Raw genomic sequence first — 20,410 nt, 5'->3', positions numbered from 1 at the left:
ATATGACCTCACTGATATGAGGAATTCTTAATCTCAGGAAACAAACTGAGGGTTGCTGGAGTGGGGGGTGGGGTGGGAGGGATGGGGTGACTGGGTAATAGACACTGGGGAGGGTATGTACTCTGGTAAGCGCTGTGAATTGTGCAAGACTGTTGAATCTCAGATCTGTACCTCTGAAACAAATAATGCAATATATGTTAAGAAAAAAAAAGAAGCTAGCAGGAGGGGAAGAATGAAGGGGGGGAAATCGGAGGGGTAGACGAACCATGAGAGACGATGGACTCTGAAAAACAAACTGAGGGTTCTAGAGGGAGGGGGGTGGGAGGATGGGTTAGCCTGGTGATGGGTATTAAAGAGGGCACGTTCTGCAAAAAAATAAATAAATAAAAAAGAATAAAATAATAAAAATAAAAAAGAATATGACAGACAAAAGCCAATTATAAATATGGTAATAACTTTCTTCAAGAAATTGACTATTCAGCCTCCAAGTAGAATACAGTGGAAAGAACATGGTCTTTGAAGTGAGGCTGACCTGATTTCAGCTCATCTGGGTAACCTGGACAAAATATTCAATAGGAGTTTTATTTCCTCTCAATAAAATAGAATGGGTAATAGCAACTTCATAGCTTAGGGAAAGATTAATGAAGACACGTATAAATACATATAAATTAGCACCAACTAGACTTAAGTCAGTGTTTATTACTTACATCCTTAGTATCATCACAAATAATAGTTGCTCTTCTGCTGGGGAAATGGAGGGAGAGAGACATAAATTTGGTTCTGTCAAAACTTCATAAATATATTCACTTAAGCAAATTTGGGGGAGAATGCCTTTTTTTATGAGTCCCTTATTTTAATGCTTTTTGTTGTGTTCTGTGATGGTTCCTAATTAGTCCCTAACAGCCCATAATAAGAAATTGTTACTTCACTACTTAGGAAAAAAGGAAACACATATTAGCACTTATAATATGTAATTACTGCCAAATTACAAATTAAAGTAGCAATTCACAAGAAGTCGCTTTTTATCCATGTGAGCCCCACACACAAGCAGGTTAGGGATGCCGTATCAGAGCAAAGGACCGGAGTCACCTGCCACCCACTACAAACACATTGGGGCCCAGCAGCCCTGGTATGATCTTGAAAAAGGCAGGGCTCTCTCTGAACTACAACTAACACGTGTTTCAGCTTTGCATTTTCTCTCCTCAAAAACATTTCCTATTTATGACTGCTTCTAAATATCGAAAAATGACCCTGAACACTAGAGCAATCTTTCATATTGTAATACAATCAACAAATACTGACCGAATACCAGGTACCCACTACTAGCACTACTGAGCAATCTTGCCTTGTATATGTTCTTCACCACAGCACAAAAAACAAACGTGGAATAGCGAAAACAAAGATCTTAAACTCAGGCACAGCCACGGTGCATCAGGTTTACTTTGAGGATTTACCCTGCCCTTTTTCTTTGCTAACCATTCCACATCTTTGCTCAAACACTCTTCCTTTCAGATTACTACGAAGTGTATCTATCAATTCAGCAAGAGGAACTGACTGCCAACTCTGAGCAAGTCAGTGGACTATGCCCTGGAATGTCCTCCCAGCCTCTGGTTCTTCTATCCCACTTACAAACACCTTACTTATTCATCAAACACTAACCAGGCATCTATTATGTTCAAGGAAATATAAACTCCTAGGGAGGAGCGCCTGGGTGGCTCAGTCGATTAAGCATCTGACTCCTGATTTCGGCTCAGGTCATGATCTCAGGGTCCTGGGATCAAGCCCTGCACTGGGCTCCAAGCTCAGTGGGGAGTCTGCTGGAGATTCTCTCTCTTCCTCTCCCTCTGCCCCTCCCCCTGCTCGTGCATGCTCACTCTCTCTCTCTCTCTCTAGCTCTCTCTAAAATAAAATCTTCAATAAACTGCTAGGAAAAAAGGACAGGGCCCGCTTCCAAGGAACACACAGTGTAACTGGACTTGCAGACACCAGATCCCACTCACAAGGAATTTTAAGTAAATGACAACCCTGGAGTTGTGCAAAGCAGTGGCCCTAACTATACCAGGGGAAACCCACATGTAAGCATACAAGCATATATGGCTAAACAACATGATCAAAAGGTAGTATAGATTAGGGGTTAAAAGCAGGAACACTGAAGCTAGAATGGTAGATTTCAAATCCTCAAGCAAGTAATTTAGCCATATTGTGCCAGCTTCCTTATTTCTAAAATGGAGAAAAATAGCAATGCCTACCTCACAGGGTTTCTGCAAAGATTAAATGAATTAACACATGCAAAGCACTTACAAGAGAATGCCCAACACCATTAGCATTAGCCTATCGTTAAGTATAATAGTGTTGATTTCAGGAGCATAAAGGATTGGTACCTAACCATTGAGGGGGAGGGGTGGGTCCATGGGGAGTGTGTTTCTGAAAAGCTTGCTAGTGGAATTCACGCCTTACCATGTAAAACTCCTTAGATATAATAATGTTATCAAAAGCTTTTGCAAATTACACACTAGATGAATAAGATCTTGATGAGCATCACTTCCGTTGCCTAGAATTCTTCCCTCACCACTTAGTCTCAAATACATGAGTGAATTCCTGGAGTTGGATATATGTACAAGTTTTATAAATATTTTACACTCTTAACAATCCAGTAGCAAATCCTTTTATTAAAGCAATTTTTTTTTTGTTCTTCTCATCAAAAATTTTATTAACGAATTCCAGAAACCCATGGTCAAACTCTTCTTCACTGGCCTAAGTATCAATCCCATCCCCACATGCACATTCTGACCCTAACACCTAAAATCATTCCACTGATGTTCTCATTTCATGGAAGACGGAAATTTTGACAATTAACGGTTATTTGTAAAGTCACACCATAAGCACATTTCTCAAAAAGATACAGTTCACATTACTGCAACAAACAGAATAGCAAGTACTTGCCCATTCCTATGAACAACGGAAGTTCAAAAATTGTGTCAGCCTGATGCTTACTGATGCTGTGTTAAAAAAGAGGGACCTGCCTATCAAAGCATGCCAAATTAAGTAATGTAGTTTGGAAAGGCTGTCATTATTGTCAATCATCTCCATCCTGATGATTGTAAGAGGGATCATGAAACAAAGCCTCCACATCTGAAGTTGATGCCCCAATGCAGACAAACCCTCTGTCTACTCCCCCACAAGTTGAGGGGTCCAGGTCTGTTTGGATAACTAGAAAAAGAAATTACAAAAACAAAAAGCTAAAACCAGTGTGATAACAACTGAATGCTCATTATACTATGCTTAGTCAAGAATAATAAAGTATCAGAAGAAAGTTTTGACTGGTATCTAGGCATCCTGAAATTTCAGTCTCATTGCTTATTTTTTAAAAAACCAAGAGCTACACCTTCCCTGAAGAAGTAGCCTCTAATTTTAGAAACGCAACACATTTTGTCTGCTATTGGTAATTCCCCCCCCCCCCCCCCAAAATTAACTAGTTTTCCTGAGTTAGTTGCTATTGTTGCTATTTCTTTCACACTGATCTATTACTTAAAAATAAAATACATGGAAGGGCACCTGGGTGGCTCAGTTGGTTAAGCATCTGACTTCAGCTCAGGTCATGATCTCAGGATCCTGGGATTCAGCCCTGCCTAAGGCTCCCTGCTCAGCGGGGAGCCTGCTTCTCCCTCCCCTTCCCCTTTTCCTCCCCCCACCCTTGCCTTTTCTCTAATAAAAAAATCTTTAAAAATAAATAAAATTAAAAAAAATAAAGTACATGGAAAGCCCAGCTTAGAGAAGCCTTCTAGATGTGTATAGAATACCACTGAATGTCTCAAGATGACAGAATATCACTGGTCTCAAGTAATACGTAATCCTTGTCTTTTAAAGACTCATGTTCCATCTACAGCTTTATGCCAACAGAGCAAAGTAGTCCCTACTTCAATACCTTCTTGAGTATCTGCTTCAGTTGACTTAGCAGTAACCAGTCAAACAAGAGTGACTTCTAGAGTTCTGAAGATATGCCTGGTCTCCTGAGAAAGTAAAATTTCACAGGTGACAGCAGACTGATGTGGGGAAGTAGGCCCTGCTACTCTAACAAAGTATCTTTCGTCCTGTAATTGGCATAAGTGGTGTCTGACACCTCACAAAATTATGCAAGTTAATGGTAAAATCCCTTTAAATATGCCCCTTCAAAAATCTTAGTTCCCCTAAATCAAGTAAAATTTTCTCAAGGGAAATTTTAAATATGAATAATATTAACAATTACCGGATCTCTCTCAAGGGAAGTTTTAAATATGAATAATATTAACAATTACCTGATCTCCACACACTGATCTTGAACAGCAGCCAAAAGTTTTCCATTGCTTTCACGGCCGAGAGAGAGAAAAAAATTCTATGTGAATATTTGCAGCGGTCTTCAACAAAGATGGAATGACTCTAAGACGTTAAAAATCATTTTTAAATGCTTTCGCATCTTCAATTATCCAACTTTTGACCTTAAAACTAAAGGAGTATAAAGGTACCGAAGTGTACACAAAAATGATTCAATACAGGTGAATTAATACATTTAAAAGATACCAATCATATGTGACAAAGTGAATTCACATACAGTAAAATAAAAATAAAATCAAGACTGCAAGCCAAAAGTCCCCAAAATTAATATCCATAATGAAACCTAAGTGCTAATCCCAGTAGAGAAACACATAAATTTTTAACACCTTACCTTGCAAGTACCAAATGCCAGTTTATCTGTTTATTAACCAAGCGAACCAGTCCATCAGGGAGCAAAAAAGGCACAGGGCTGAAACAACACATTAGCTAACTTAAAATCTAATCATGAAAGACACACATAAGTAAATAAATATTATAAATAGCATATAGAGCTATAGCAAGATAAGATTTTTTTTCCATTCGAATGTAAGATTTGAATATTGGTAAACCCAAAACTAAGAGTTACTAATTAGTTATCTGAAATTTGACCACATACATATCTCTTTTTCCAGAAAAACATGGTGGTATGTTCAAAACATAAATTTTATGTCCTTCCTAAGGAAAAGATATCGAAGATACCAGTACCATAGCAGAATGAGCCTGCGAAAAACCCTTCCTGTTACACACACCTAGAAATTCTGACTCGGGCACCTGGGTGGCTCAGTTGGTTGAGCAACTGCCTTCAGCTCAGGTCATGATCCTGGAGTCCCAGGATCAAGTCCCGCATTGGGCTCCCTGCTCAGTGGGGAGTCTGCTTCTCCCTCTGACCCTCCCCCTCTCATGTGCTCTCTCTCTCTCTCTCAAATAAATAAATAAAATCTTAAAAAAAAAAAAAAAAAAGAAATTCTGACTCAGTCTAACAAATTCTGGTATACAGCTAAACTCACAAGAATGAAAGAAATCTTCAAATGCTAGAAATGAAAGGGGAACTTAAAGTTCGAATTGGGTACAGGTACAAGAACTCAAAACAGGAGGTAACACCTGGGACAGGAAAGGAGCTGCAGGGCACAGAAAGAACAGAAGCTGAAAGGGGGACTCCAGCAAGGCCAGCACCTCCCTTGACCCCTTGACATGACTGCACTCAGTGAAAGGAGGAAGGACTAGACAAACCTCGCCATGGGGAGAGGTGTGGCGAGCATTGTTCAGGAATGTCATCTAAGTCTGGAATTCGGTCTGTGGGAGGATGGGAATGAAATCCCCTATGAAAAAGAAAAATCCCAAACCTTTACTACATGCAAGATCAGACCGCAATTTCACTTCACTCAAGTGGTGCAAGAATCGCCAAGCACAAGCTCACAATAACATCATTCACCAAAGACAGGAGGAAAGGATTCACCGGCAGTGTACGAACAGATACAACAAATTGGGAGTAACGCAGGGCAGGAGGAAATCAAGAAAATAGATGGAAGGGGCGCCTGGGTGGCTCAGTCGTTAAGCATCTGCCTTCGGCTCAGGTCATGATCCCAGGATCCTGGGATCAAGTCGGGCTCCCTACTCAGCAGGAAGCCAGCTCTCCCTCTCCCACTCTCCCTGCTTGTGTTCCTGCTGTCCCTATCTCTCTCTCTGTCAAATAAATAAATAAAATCTTAAAAAAAAAAAAGAAAAGAAAATAGATGGAAAAGAAAAATAAAGAAAACAAGCTGGTGGGGAAAAAAAAAAAAACAAGAAAAAAAAAACACCATGGAAATTAGAAAACAAAAAAGTAGGATAAAAGTATCAGTAATATACATTCAGCATATTTATGTTCATTTCTAAAACACAAAATATTTTATACCATGGTAGTTACAGAAATATTATAACAAAGATATGAAACATGCACGTGAACAATACCATCAACTGAGGATGATAATTTCCTCTGGTGGGGAAGGGAGGTGGGGGGGCAAGGAGTTGTAACATTTTGCATAAAAAGAGAGAGAAGGCTATCTGAACCAAACAGCAACAACTGCCTAATTCACATGCAGATAATACCATAATAAACTTGTTCGGACTTAAAAGGTCTATAATTCTCAGTCTGTTTATAATACTTCACAATTAAAAGAAAAAGAAAAAGCTACCCGAAACAAATATTGCCCCGAAACCTTTAAGTTTAATTACTATAAACTCAAGAGCAAAAACTGAATTTTTTTCAGTTAACTTTATGTTACCTATGAAAGTAACATATCGGAAGATTAAATGATCACTTCATGGCACTGACCTATACTGACATATTTTCTGCCCACACTTCCCTAAGATGTTCAGGACTATCAAGCTAGATCACCCAGTGAGCTCAGGAAAAACAGCCTACCTCTTAAATACTCCTCCCCGTCCCTACCCCTCCCTCAGCTCTCATCTCTTTACCCTATCATACTGAACACACACCCCAAAAAAACAAGATAAAATTAAATAAGAAATTAAATCTATACACACACACACACACACACACACAGCAGAAAAAATTCAGAGCTAATCCTAGAGAAGAGTCAAAGGTCTCTTTTATAAAACCCTATTATCTCTGGAGCTTTTAAGATTAGATGTCCTTAAGGAAAAAACAATCTGTGTTAAATAAATCTATAAAACAATTCCTATACACCTGTCTAAAAGCAGAACTATATCATTTGTCAGAACGATCATTTCTCTGTTCCTTTTAAGCCTGAACACTTACACCATGCCTAAAAAGACTTAACACTGAAAAGAATTAAAAAGTACACAAGAACTGAAACCTAAAGGACCTTCCTTGATACACAGCAACTGAATATTGACTACAAGAATTGTTGATACAATAAGTACAAAATTGTTTTTATTTTTATCTTTTTTTTTTTTTTACTTTTTAAAGATTTTATTTATCAGAGAAAGAGAGAGCACAAGCAGGGGGAGCAGCAGGCAGAGGGAGAAGCAGGCTCCCCGCTGAGCAAGGAGCCCATCATGAAACTCGACCCCAGGACCCTGGAATTATGACTCAGCCCAAGGCAGATGCTTAACCGACTGAGCCACCCAGGCATTCCCAGTTCAGAACATTTTTTTTTAATTTAATTTTTTTATTCTTATGACAAAATTGTTTTTAAAAAGCTCCCCAAGCATGTGGGCATTCAAGATAAGGCTGAGAACACTCATCAGAGAAAGCAGAAGTCATCCCGAGATATTCTGAATAATGACTAAAGGACGAAAATTACCCTTAGTCGACTGAGATACCTTGTCAGTGTATCAACTGTTTGAAAAGGTCTACTTCATTCACCTGAATGTCAGCATCTGTACCACAATCTGGGACTGAATTCTGAAAACTTAAGTCCCAAATAGGATAATATTTGCATTTGACGTTCATACTGTTCTCTGAAGGACACTTACCTGTACCAGATGTATTGGCGTAAAAATAATAAACGATCTGTAATAAAAAATAGCAAAACCAAATATGAATCAGCTAATCTTTAGGAATCGCTTTCAATTAGTTTCACTGACGATAAATCTAAAATATACTGCAGACTGAATCATTACAAAATATGGAGAACAAAATTCTTAAAATAAAGGTATATGATCTAATATACACTATAACTTTTATAAGATCATACACTTGTGTATGTTAAGTCCCAAGTTTGTGTTACTCAAACATTTGAAGTATTTCCTAACAGTACAAAAAGGAAATGTGAGAAATGTGGTTTGAGATGTGGGAAATGTGGTTTGAAATGTTAAATTTCACCAAAGACTTCAATAAAACCAAGGAGTAGAGAAGTCACCCTTTAAAACCAAAATATTTGTATAAAAATTAAGATATTATTTTGTACTTTATAGCAAAGTTTAAAAAAAAAAAAAAAAAAAACCTAAAATGCACAAGTCCAGGGAAAACAAAATCTCTAACACACTGAAAATAAAGGGACACCTCACTTAAGTAGAGTCGGGAGGCTAGAAGGGGGAGCAGTACACTCAACATCAATTATAGGAGGAAGTGTCAGGCCTCAACAGAAGAATCATCAACAAGAAAGTATCATCAGTTATAGGGCCCAAGAAGGAAGAGATGTACCAATGTACCATCAGACTGCCTACAAGAAATGGACTCCCCCTGCAACTCAGGCGGTAAGAAACCATCATCACCTGAATGCTTTACTCCAATGGGCTTTCATTCAGAACAACCCCTCCCAACTTCCTCCTCCAGAAAATAATGCTCTTCTCCTCTGTTTGTTATACTTGGCTATAGTTTTACTGTAACTTGCTTGTCCTGAATTGCAATTCTGTTATTCCTGAATAACCCTCTTTTGCTGGTAGAATAACTGACAGTTTTACTTTTAAGATTAACTACACTATTGACAAATGACGCTTTATATAATCTCATTTAAAATGTGTACGGGAGTGTGAACATGTAGGTGTAGATCAATGAAAAAAAGTCTGAAGGGTAACAGATTTTCTCCAGGTGGTAAAATGAGAAAATTGTTCATTCGAATTTATAGTTATCCATATTCTCTGAATTTCTCTAAATGAATTTTATTACTTGTGTATATTTTCTAAGTTATCAAAATTTTAAAATATATGTCACAATGAAAATTGAATATTCTAGTGCTTATAAGAGAAGATAAAATTATAGTTAATTTCAAGCACTTAACTCCTTTGAAACCGAATCTTCTTTTTAGAAGTAGCTCAAATTCACCAGTTATTACAAGGATGAGCTCTGGAGCCAGAAAGACATGCAGTCAAATTCCAAATGAGTGACCTTGGACAAGCTTCCTCATCTAAAAACATGGAAGTCATAACAGCACCTACCTTGCTGGTCTAATAAAGGATTAGATCAATAAATATAAATAAAGTTCTCACAGCAGCAACGTAATACAGCCAGTGCTCAAGATTTTCTCAGATACTGTGAGCTCATATGCAAACTTTGTCAGGAGTTACATGAATGCTCTGGTTAATCAAATTATTAATCTGAATAACTCTGACCAGATGTCGCTGAAACATAACGTAAACCACTTAAAATTAAAATACACACATATATAAAATTAAAATCGGATAAAATGTATGCTATTCATTTTTATCAGGCTCTATAAGTCTAAAGAACATTTTAAAATTGCTCAAGTTTTGGGGACACCTGGGTGGCTCAGTCAGTTAAGCATCTGCCTTCGGCTGAGGTCATGATCCCAGGGTCCTGGGATCTAGTCCCACATCAGGCTCCTTGCTCAGCGGGGAGCCTGCTTCTCCCTCTGCCTGCTGCTCCCCCCCTCTTGTGCTCTGACAAAGAAATAAATAAAACTCTTTTTAAAAATAAATAAATAAAATTCCTAAAGTCTCAAAAACAGCGAAGTTATAAATGAAATGAAAAAATTATCTAACTATATCATTGTATAAAGAAAAGTAAGCTATACTTACCTCTAATCGCTTTTGTGACGATAAAGGATGCACCATGTTTTCGGTTGCCTCTAGACTGCAATGGGAAAAAAGAATATTACATTTGAGAATTTTCTACTAGTACTTATACAATATGTAAAGTTACATTTCTTTGCTAATACTCAGTGCAGGGTACAAGTTACCAGTATTTACAAATCGCTATTTAGAAACAAAAGAAGTAGAAGCAGGACTGAAAACAGTGAAAGCAAAAGTAAGCATGGTAGAGTTACAGGCATTCATCAGGACACAGGACAAGGACTGAAGATGGAAAGTCAAACACCAAATGTCGAAACACCAGTCCAGAGACAGAAGAAGTCAAGGGAAAAGACCATATTGGTTGCCAGTTCAGCAGTCTACTTGGGTGGGTTAGAAAGGCCTAAAATAATTTTTGCTTGCAGGAAAAGTGCTCGTATGGATTAATAAACTCGTACCTGGAGGCAAATTTGAGTATTTGTTGTATAACCACAGAGAAAATGCTACTAACACGCACACTGATACACAACTGCTACATTAAATAGTTCCTAAGCATAGACTAAACAATAAGCTAAACAATAGCAGGCACTACAAATAATAAAATGTACTAAGGTGCTGTTAAGAGAGGAACATGGACATACAGTAAGTGCAGACAGATACAGCTTAAAAGCACAGAAAAGGTATTTCATTCCACAAACATGAATTGATTATCCACTGATCAGTAATACACAATTCGGTCCTGGGGAGGGTTATAAAGATGAATCCGATGTAATCGCCCTCCAAGAGCTTGAAGTTGGGCAGGTGAAATCAATAGAACCAAAACCAAAACAAAAAAAGTGCCATGAGGTTTCAATGTAAGTTGACGCTGTACTTTTTTAAATCAATTTATAATGTTAAGCATTCTGAAACATTCCTGTAATTAACCAGTGCTAAGGAGTGAATATGCAAACTTTTCTGACCAATAGCAGCAGCAACAGCCTCCTAGCTACATACCCTACAATATTCACATTGTTCAAGACAAACAGAAACTAAGTATATACTTGAAAAACAACATGTACAGCCTGAAAGAATACATTATTCAAGAATTCAAGACAAGCAAAAACTGCAATGGAAAGGAGGTTAAAGAAAAACTACAAACTTTATAGATAGGAGAAGGAGCAGTTCCTCCAGTAAAGAAACGGGAAAGATGCAAAAAAGAACTCGTATGTCAGGACTTTAATAAAAGTCCTTTTGAATCTTGTTGCACCCTCGCAGTCTAAAACGATGACAGGCACTCAGTAAACATGCTGAACAAATGTGGGTTCCTGGTTCCTACTGTTCACCTTGTGCTGGGAGGCCCCTCTCTACCCAACGACTGAAAACCCTAAGGTCCACTTAAGGTTACCAACCCCCTGAACCCCTTCTTCAGCAAGGAACCCAACCCCAGGTCAGCAGCTCCTCACTCATCCCTGTCGGGGCATTTTGTTCATACCACTATCACAGCGCAATTACACTAAGTGGCGAAAAAGGTTTACTGGATGGTCTGCCATCTAGACTGCAGATACTACAAAAGTTATTCGCCTTTCTACGCCCACCGCCCGACACGGTATCTGGGACGTGGACGGACACACACGTACATTATCTGGGACCCGGACCGACACACTGGCATATTAAATGCTTGTTTACTGAAATACACAGGAATGGGTGCAATTCAGCACCAAGGAGGGGTAAAGGTTTGATGCCGCACTCCGCGGCGGCCCTCCAGATGCTGAGGCGACTGACTGTAGGGTCCTGGAAAGTTCTCCCGCTGCACATGAGGATCAGCCCTGGTCAGCTCTTGCCTCGCCCCCCGGAAAGGACCACCGAGAATCCAGGCGGCAGCCGTGCCTTATTAAACTGGGATCCGGAATGGGAAGGTGCGCGCCCCAGAGCCCGAGGGTCTGCCCGGACGACCGAATTCGGGAGCCCAGGACGGACCTCGGGTACCTCCCGCGTTAGGGGACCCAGACCCCTGTTACAAATCCGCGGCGCCGTTGCCAGGGCGACAGCACAAGCGGCGGAGCCCTGCTCCCCCTCCCACCCAGCTCCACCACCCTACGTGGCTCCAGCTACGTGGCCCTGCCCGGACAGCGCCCGCGCCAAGCTGGCCGCAGCTCTGGAGGGGCCCGGTTCACCTGTACTTCTGTCTCCGAGGGCCACTCGGTGTTGATCAACAGGTCATAGAGAATCGTCTCCTCCTCGCTCTCCGCGGGGGCCGGATTCACAGCCGGCACTGATCCGGAGGCCGCCATGTTCGCCCGGGAGCCGAGCCACCGAAGCAGGGCCACTACGGCGTCGCGCGAGGGACAAACTTCCCAGGCCACTGCCGTTTTTGATTCACGGGAAGGAGGTGTGGTTAACTGGGCGTGGAAAGGAAATGCTGGATTAACCCTTTTAAGAGTGGGAAGTACAGTGACTATTGCCTGCCAGGGGTACGACTTAGGTCCCGGTCCCGGGGTACCCCTTGTTCATTAATCTGCGTGAGATAAACAAGTCTGAACCCCTCCTATCCAGCCAGCTTCTGTAAAACAAAAATGGCAAAGTATCTAAGATGCTAGCTTTCATTTGTATATCTGTAGCCAAATACAAAGAGAGTGCAAACAGTGGTTTTTAAATAAACACCAAAAATTATGCAACTCAATAAAGTCAATGAAAGGTGTCAGAGGAATGATGCTATAGGAGCTCAGAAAAGGCAACAAAGTTAACAGAATCAAGAGGAGTGGAGCTTGTCCTTGGTCTTTAACATTAAGTAGAATTTGAATCAAATCGAGGTTTGGGGAGAGTATCTCAAGTAAGGGGGAATGGGGTCAGCAAAGACAGGCAGAGAAATACATAGTTGAAAGAACAGGCAGCTGAATATAACCCAGTAGGAAAAGGGTATGGAGGCAATAAACTTGAAATAATACATTGAGGACCTACTGGGAGGTAGTTAAAATGCCAGCCTCATTTGTTCATTTATTCATTTAACAAATACCTCTATGTGGAAAACCCTATACTTGCAAGCAGAGTCTATCGTAACCCTAATGAATATACAGTGTACAAGAAATTAGCACTGTGTCACACTCAAAAGAAACACAAATACTGAAGATTTCTTGCAGGAATTACATTGCATAATATCCATTAAGATGCATTAGGCAGTAATGCAATTAAAAGCCTCAGCTGGGAAGCCTAGGGATCCCATTTCTTTCAAAGTTAAATGCTCAAAGCCTGCCCAATATCACCTGCCCGCTCCCCTTACTCTCTCACCTCACTCCTGCTCCTCACCCTTGGCCCTACCACCTTCAGCCTCACTGACCTTGCTCTTTCTGAACACAGCAAGCACACTTCACTTCAGGGACTTTGCAAAAGTTGTTCCTTCTGTTTGGGAGGCTTTCTACCAAATATTTGTCTCTCTCTCTCTCCCTCATTTCCAAGTTTTTGTTTATATGTCACCTTCTCTCCGGAAGCCTACCCTGACTGCTTGTTTTTAAATTTGTAACCACCTTCCCTGAACTCCAGATCTCCAGATCCCCCTTACCTTCTGGGTTGGGTTTTGTTTTTTTTTTTTTTTTTCCGTAACACCACCCACAATGCTATATAATGTATGTTTTGTTCTATTTTTGTATTGTCTGTCCCCATTCACTAAAATGTAAGCTCCACCAGGACAGAGTGCACTACTATATATGTACCGATGCTAAAATGGAAAAAAAAAACTTAGCTTTTCACCTGTGTAGGGTGAGTGTGTTACTTCTTATGTTCCCATTCCTACTTTTAGAAATATATCAAACATAATTTGTTTCCCTACCTGATATTGCTAATATCTATTTTTTTTTTTTAATTTCCTGCTGACTCTTGCTCATGGTGACTTGTTTCTTTATGCACTCTGTGTGTGTGTCATTGTGAATTGGAATCCATTCTGGGAGCAGTTTTGGAGTTCTGGCTTGGATGGTGCCTTCCCCTGGAAAGACTTGCCTTCATTTTTGCAAGGCACCCGTGAGACTTGGATCTCCTTTAAATTAAGACTCTAAATTATTTCAGATGTTACAAATACTGTTAATTCAGGCAGGCTGTGGCCACAAATTCTCAAAGGAGACTTCTATAGCCACTCAGATTCCAAGCTGAGCAGACAAGTTTATTTGCTGTCTGGCTCTGTTTTAGGAGATTTTATCTCCTAATAGGGTTGCTCATTATGGATCCTAATTTTTTGTAGGTTGATCAGTGCTCCAGCTCCCCTCTCCTCACAAGTCTGAGGCCTTGACCCAGCCTCTCCATCCCGCTGCACCTCTATCACCTGCCCTGAAATCTAAACTCATCCCTGAGGTGGCTATAATGACTTCACTGCTTCTTCTGTGGATTCTCTTGGCCTGTTGCCAGGACTCGGGGATTCTTTTCCTTCTGACCAACTCATCCACTTATTTTAAAGGCTGTGTTTCTGCTTTTATATTCTAGCTAGCATTCTTGGGGTTTGTAAGAGTCTTCAGGACGTCTTGTCTGACCCATTATCTGAAATGAACCTCCTGAACCTCACAGAGGGAAACACAATGGGGGTAGGCATTCTCCCCAGCTTTGCCACAAATAGCCATGCAGCTCAGATGCACAGACCACAAATAGCAGCTCAACATTGGCTCCAACGGGAGGCAACCAGCAGCATCCAAAAGAAATGGTCTTGTTTGTCAACATGTAGAAGACACCTCTGGGGCTCCCCAGAAATATTTGGGAGGGACGTTTACAAAAGGCTGAGGGTCCTGTGTCACCAGCTAAGAGTAAGACCAGTGAAATGACAGTGTTTCATGTTAGGATGATGACTACCATTCCTGTCCACAGTCTGGGGACACCTAGGGGGTCTCAAATAACACCAATAATTCAAGAATTCAAAAGGCAACTATAGAACCTAAATACTGTAATTTTTTGTGGACAGGAACGACAGCTTTTTAATCTCTATAAACCCAGCTTGAAGGCTGGCCCTGAATACATTTTTCTTGACTGTATGAATTTTTCATGGTTATTTTCCCACTGTTATAGATTAACCCTTTTTTGCTTAAAAGAGAAACTGCAACTTTTTTTTTTTTTAAAGATTTTATTTATTTATTTGAGACAGAGAGAATGAGAGAGACAGAGAGCACATGAGAGGGGGGAGGGTGAGAGGGAGGAGCAGACTCCCTGCAGAGCAGGGAGCCCGATGCGGGACTCGATCCCGGGACTCCAGGATCATGACCTGAGCCGAAGGCAGTCGCTTAACCAACTGAGCCACCCAGGCGCCTGAAACTGCAACTTTTAAAAGTCATTTATTTTCTCCGATAAAATAGTAATTTTCTCAAGGAAAATTTCTCTGGATAGCCCATTTATGAGCTATATTTTTTCCTACAGTTGTATTGAAATTATGGTCAAGTCCAGTTTATCCTTGAGTTTCTGCTAATGGAAACCTACAATGGGAATATTAACCAACGGAACAAGGATTCAATGAAGCCGATGAGGAATTAATAATGTGTTTGGTAGAGCAAAGTACTAACTTTTTAGAAGCTATTACATAGGATTGGACACCCTCTACAAAGCTAAATTAAACACCAAGGATTAAGAACCATTTGAGGTAGAATTATTAAACGTCTTCCAATTTTAATGATGTTACCTCTTCAGTGGAATTTCATGCAGTGAATTGTTTCCTGTGAAGTCCTTATCATTTTAGGTTTCTCTTTAGATAAAAATGTATACTCAGTGTTAAACTCTCAGTTTTTTAAGTTTAAATTGTTATATTCTGATACAGACATGAGATTAATGATTTTAAAAGAAGCTTTCCAACCTAATTAAGTCCTAAAGAAATTAACCAAAAGAAAAATTAAAGGCATTTAAGGGGAGACACAAATCTTTACCAAAGTTAGGTCACCGAGGAATAAAACAGTATGTTAAAGTCAAATATACTGATATGCTAGGAATTGCTCTGGAATTGACATTGAACCTAAGAGGTGAAACTCAATAGTTTTTCAGTGAATGTACATTTATAGAATGGCATCTCTTCTACCCCAGTGGATCTTGACTTGTACAATCTTCCAATTCCTTCTCTGCCTCTGGCATAGACTCTAGATTCTGAAAAACTTCCTTTTGAATAACAGCTGTTACTGACTAGTTCTATTGCTTTGCACAAATTATTTAATCTATCTGTGCCTTGGTTTCCTAACTAAAGTAGGAAGACCTAAAGTAAGGCATTGTTCTGACAAAAATTCTGACCAAACTCTAGATGTTCTCCTCGAGTCGCACGTTCTTCTGACTGAGCCAGCCAGGTGCCTCCTCTGAGTCTTCCTCTTGGGTCTATTAAAACATGTAGATTCTCTGGGACGCCTGGGTGGCTCAGTCGGTTAAGTGGCTGCCTTAGGCCCGGGTCGTGATCCCAGGGTCCTGGGATCAAGTCCCACATCGGGCTCCTTGCTCAGCAGGGAGCCTGTTTCTCCCTCTCCCACTCCCCCTGCTTGTGTTCCCTCTCTCACTGTCTCTCTCTGTCAAATAAATAAAATCTTTAAAAAATAAAAATAAAACATGTAGATTCTCAGCACAAATGATATTGTCCACCCCCTTCTCCCACCACGAAAAAGCTTAAACATTAAAAAAATTTTCTAACACCTCAAGATACATCCCTAAGATGGTCCCAGTGTCCCCCTTCCCCCAATGTGCCTGTTTGAAAAAGCTAGAACTGTTTGTTCTAGCCAACACCTGGCGGCCCCTGACCACCGATTCTTATTCCCTAAAATGAATTTACAATGGTGAATCCTCCCTCTGTCCCTTTGAGGTGTATATATACATATATATCTATATATATATCTCTATAGATACATATATATAGATATATAGATATATATATTTCCTGCAACTCAGGAGTGTCTTTCTCAAGGACCTGAAAGCTTTCCTTTGAAATGTAATCCTCAGGAAGAACAGGGCCTCTGTGTTAGAAGTCTCTGTGTAAGGATAGAATCCTAACTTCCATAATTGCCAGCTAACACAGATGGCCTAAAATGCATTTACACTGACCAACCCTTTGTAATTTTTCACTTCCCTGACTTTGCTTAACCTTCCACCGGTTCCCTTCCCTATTCCCTGATTTTCTTTTTAAAATGTTCAGCCAAGCCTGTATAAATCAAAGTTTACTTAGTTCATTCTGGACTTTCTTTAATGCAACAATGTATTACTGATTAAAACCTGTCCTTACCACTTTAACCAGTGTCTGGCTCGTTTCATCTTTGACAATTCAAGAAGTGAGAAAAAAAAGTGAGAAAGTGAGAAAGTGAGAAAAAAAATGTTTTAAATACAATAAGATATAAAATAAAATAAATAAAATAATATAGTAGACATCTAAGAATAAAGCCATGAACTCAACATGACCAAGTAGATAAGCTCTAAAAAAAAAAAAATCAGTTCTAAAATCATCTCACTACATATGTGGTCCAGGGATGCCCACATCCATCAAAACATGTTTAAATGCACATTTCTGGACTCCATTTCAGATGGGAGCAATCAAAATTCCTGATGGCAAGACCGAGGAATCTGAGTTGAAAGAGCTCCCCAGAGTAATTCTGATCTACTTGAGTTTAAAGATCAGTGGCCTAATCAAGTATAAATGTGCAGGTGAAAAATTTCTTCTAAACAAGCAGGTAGGGCATAGTACTTATTCTGTTGGCCTTAGCACTTATTAGGTAAGATTTCTCAAATAAAAATTAGGAGTGGAGGGTGGGGAGGGAAAAGAGCAGGTATGGAATTCTGCCCTTTTCTCATCAGAACCCACATAAATAGGAAAGAAGTCTAGGCCAAAGGACCGCAAGTCTTCCAGTCCTTCCATGGGGGGATATAGTCCCTTGAATGGATGCATAAAGCTTCTATGTCCCCTGTTCTTGAATCTGCATTGGGTCTGTGCATGATTGCTCTTACATCTGAGCCTAGACTTAAGGCTTAGCAGCTTCTGTTTTCTCCCTCTTAGACTCCTGAGCTGCCAAGAAGGCCGGGCTATGCTACTGGAGAGAGAGGCCCAGTGGAGAGGCCCCAAAGGGAGGTGACTGGCAGCATCCAGAAGAAATAGTTGTTTGCCAACCTGCTGCCTTGCCTTTAATCTTTTTTCTCAACTGATGCTAACACCATTCACCCAGTTATCCCCACTAGAAACTCAGGAGTAGTACCAATGCCTTTCCTCCTCTCTCATTTATCCCACTTTCTCTACCTGCCACGCTGCCCCCAGTCAAATCCAACACTGCCAGCTTAATGATATTGCTCTTACCTGTCGCTTCCCGTCTGACATTCTTTCATGGTCCTGGTTCAAGTTTCAGTTACTTCTTTTTTTTTTTTTAAAGATTTTATTTATTTATTCATGAGAGACAGAGAGAGAGAGAGAGAGAGAGAGGCAGAGGGAGAAGCAGGCTCCCAAGGAGCAGAGAGCCTGATGCGGGACTCGATCCCAGGACCCTGGGATCATGACCTGAGCTGAAGGCAGACGCTTAACCATCTGAGCCACCCAGGCGCCCAAGTTTCAGTTACTTCTTATGTATGTTACTGGGATAACCTGGTAGTGGTGCTCTACAAATACATTCTTCACAAGACCCCCAGAAAGAGTTATATAAAATGAAAATCTGATCATATCACTGCCTTGCTTGCTTTAAATCTGCTTCACCCACAACAGTGGCTCTCAAACTGTTGTCCCCAGACCAGCAGCATCAGCATCAGCATCAGCATCACCTGGGAACTTGTGAGACATGCCAATGAGAGGTCTACTAACCCCAGACCTACAGAATCAGAAACTCTGGGAAGGAGGGCCCCACGTCTGCATTTTAGCAAGCCCTCCAGGAGATTCTGAGGCACACTGAGGGTTGGGAAACACTGACTTACCAGATTAAACCAATCTTCTTCATCTGACAGACATAGTCCTCCCTGATCTAATCCGGGTCCAACTGCTGTAGCCTTATTTGTATCCATTGGATGATTTGAACTTGACATCTGAAGAATGGAGAAATGTTTGTTATGTTCAGGTGTAGGAGCTCATCTCCAAAAATGCCCACCAACAATTCCAGCCTCATTTTATCCATGCTCTTGTGTAGCTCCCTCCACAGGGAAGAGGGCTTGTCCATGTAACCAGTAGGGTATTGTGGCAACAATGGTACGAGACACGGGCAGGGAAATATGGAATGTGTAGTGGAAGAAAGTGGCTGTAAATAATAGCTATGACTAGGGGCGCCTGGGTGGCTCAATCTTAAGCGTCTGCGTTCGGCTCAGGTCGTGATCCCAGGGTCCTGGGATCCAGCCCCGCATCAGGCTCCCTGCTCAGCGGGAAGCCTGCTTCTCCCTCTCCCACTCCCCCTGCTTGTGTTCCCTCTCTCGCTGTGTCACTCTCTGTCAAAAAATAAATAAATAAAATCTTAAAAAAAAAATAGCTATGACCATGTGACCAGTTTCAGAAATGTGACTACAATTGTCATATTTCTTCCCTATTTTGTTATGAATGTGTGTGTTACACATACACGCTAAGCAAATATATTTCCTTTCCTCTATTATCCCTTTATCATGTAACATAAGATGTATTTATTTTATGTCCTAGTATTTAAGTATTGTTAACTTAACATAATGGTATTCAAATGAGAAGATACCGAGAAGAGTAAACATCATGCAAGGAATTTGCATCCTCATCTGGGGAAAGGGTTAGTGAGTTTTCAGTTGTACACAGGACAGTTGTATCATGTTAGCTGGGAGTGTGACCTTGTCATTGTCTTTGTTTGGAGATTAAGTATAGTTTAAGAAGATACACATGGGGACCAAGTTGACAAGGGGCGAATGTGCGGTGCTTAATTTTATACATCCACTTGTCTGGGTAACATTGGGCCTCATTCAATCAGTGGAAGGCCTTGACAGAACACAAGGCTGACCTCCCGCAAGGAAGAGGAAATTTTGCCAGCAGACAGCCTTCAGACCTGAACTGCATTATCAGCAGTTCCTGGTTCTCCAGTCTGATAACCCATCGTATAGATTTTGAACTTACCAGCCTTTGTAATTGCATGAGTTAATTTCTTAAGTCTCTTTCTTTATATATATATATATATGTATATATATACATCCTTTTGGTTCTGTTCTCTGGAGAACTCTAATACATGGCCACACAAATTTATACCCCGTCCCACATGCTTTTCTTGTAATGAAATGCTACCACTCATGTTTCAAGTGGTTATATCTAGAATCCCCTTGAACCTGGACAGATCTTTATAAATGCCTCAATTCAGAGAATAGGGAGGAAGGGATACTGCTTGACTCAGAAGCTTGGTCATTAAAGATGACCTGGTCCTTGGGATGCTGCCTTTGGAGTATAAACATTATGTTGTGAGGGAGTCCAAGTCACATGGAGCGGCCACAGTTAGCCAACAGCCCCAGCCAGGGTGTCGATGACAGGAGAGCATCAATTACATCATGGGAGTGAAGGAACCTTCGAATGATTCCAATGCCTAGGCTTTGAGTCTTTCAGTTGAAACGACAGGTATTGAGGAACAGAGGTAAGTCATTCCTGCTGTGCTCTGCAAAGGTTCCTCACCCACAAAATCTATGGGCATAACAAATGGATATTTTATGCCACTACATTTGGGGGTAATTTGTTATGCAGCCGAAGTACCTG

The 20,410-nt window shown here is 40.5% G+C and overlaps 1 protein-coding gene across 5 annotated transcripts in view; it reads right to left on the bottom strand.

Moving 5' to 3' along the window:
- NBAS (NBAS subunit of NRZ tethering complex) overlaps positions 1 to 12,106 on the bottom strand; it is a 322,841-nt gene extending 310,735 nt beyond the window's left edge. For 3 of the 5 annotated variants that reach the window (XR_010405385.1, XM_045884116.3, XM_045884117.3), the window contains exons 1-5: positions 11,940 to 12,104; positions 9,796 to 9,850; positions 7,792 to 7,828; positions 4,703 to 4,780; positions 4,296 to 4,343 (exon numbers count right to left, since the gene is read on the bottom strand). Coding sequence is in view for 4 of the 5 variants with exons in the window: in XM_045884116.3 (XP_045740072.2) it covers positions 4,296 to 4,343; positions 4,703 to 4,780; positions 7,792 to 7,828; positions 9,796 to 9,850; positions 11,940 to 12,056 (335 nt within the window). In the remaining variant the exon portion in view is untranslated. Of the gene's footprint in view, positions 1 to 707; positions 935 to 4,295; positions 4,344 to 4,702; positions 4,781 to 7,791; positions 7,829 to 9,795; positions 9,851 to 11,939 lie in introns of those variants that run through there. The other 2 variants (XM_054509604.2, XM_045884119.3) reach the window with 2 other exon arrangements.
- Between the last annotated feature and the right edge of the window lie 8,304 nt (positions 12,107 to 20,410).

This window comes from Mirounga angustirostris, unplaced genomic scaffold (genome assembly GCF_029215605.1).
Source record: "Mirounga angustirostris isolate CCGP_5_RB_7025 unplaced genomic scaffold, mMirAng1.0.hap1 SCAF_10, whole genome shotgun sequence".
NCBI lineage: Eukaryota > Metazoa > Chordata > Mammalia > Carnivora > Phocidae > Mirounga > Mirounga angustirostris.
Note: the sequence above shows the minus strand (reverse complement) of the source record. Positions and strands in the feature narration are given on the sequence as shown.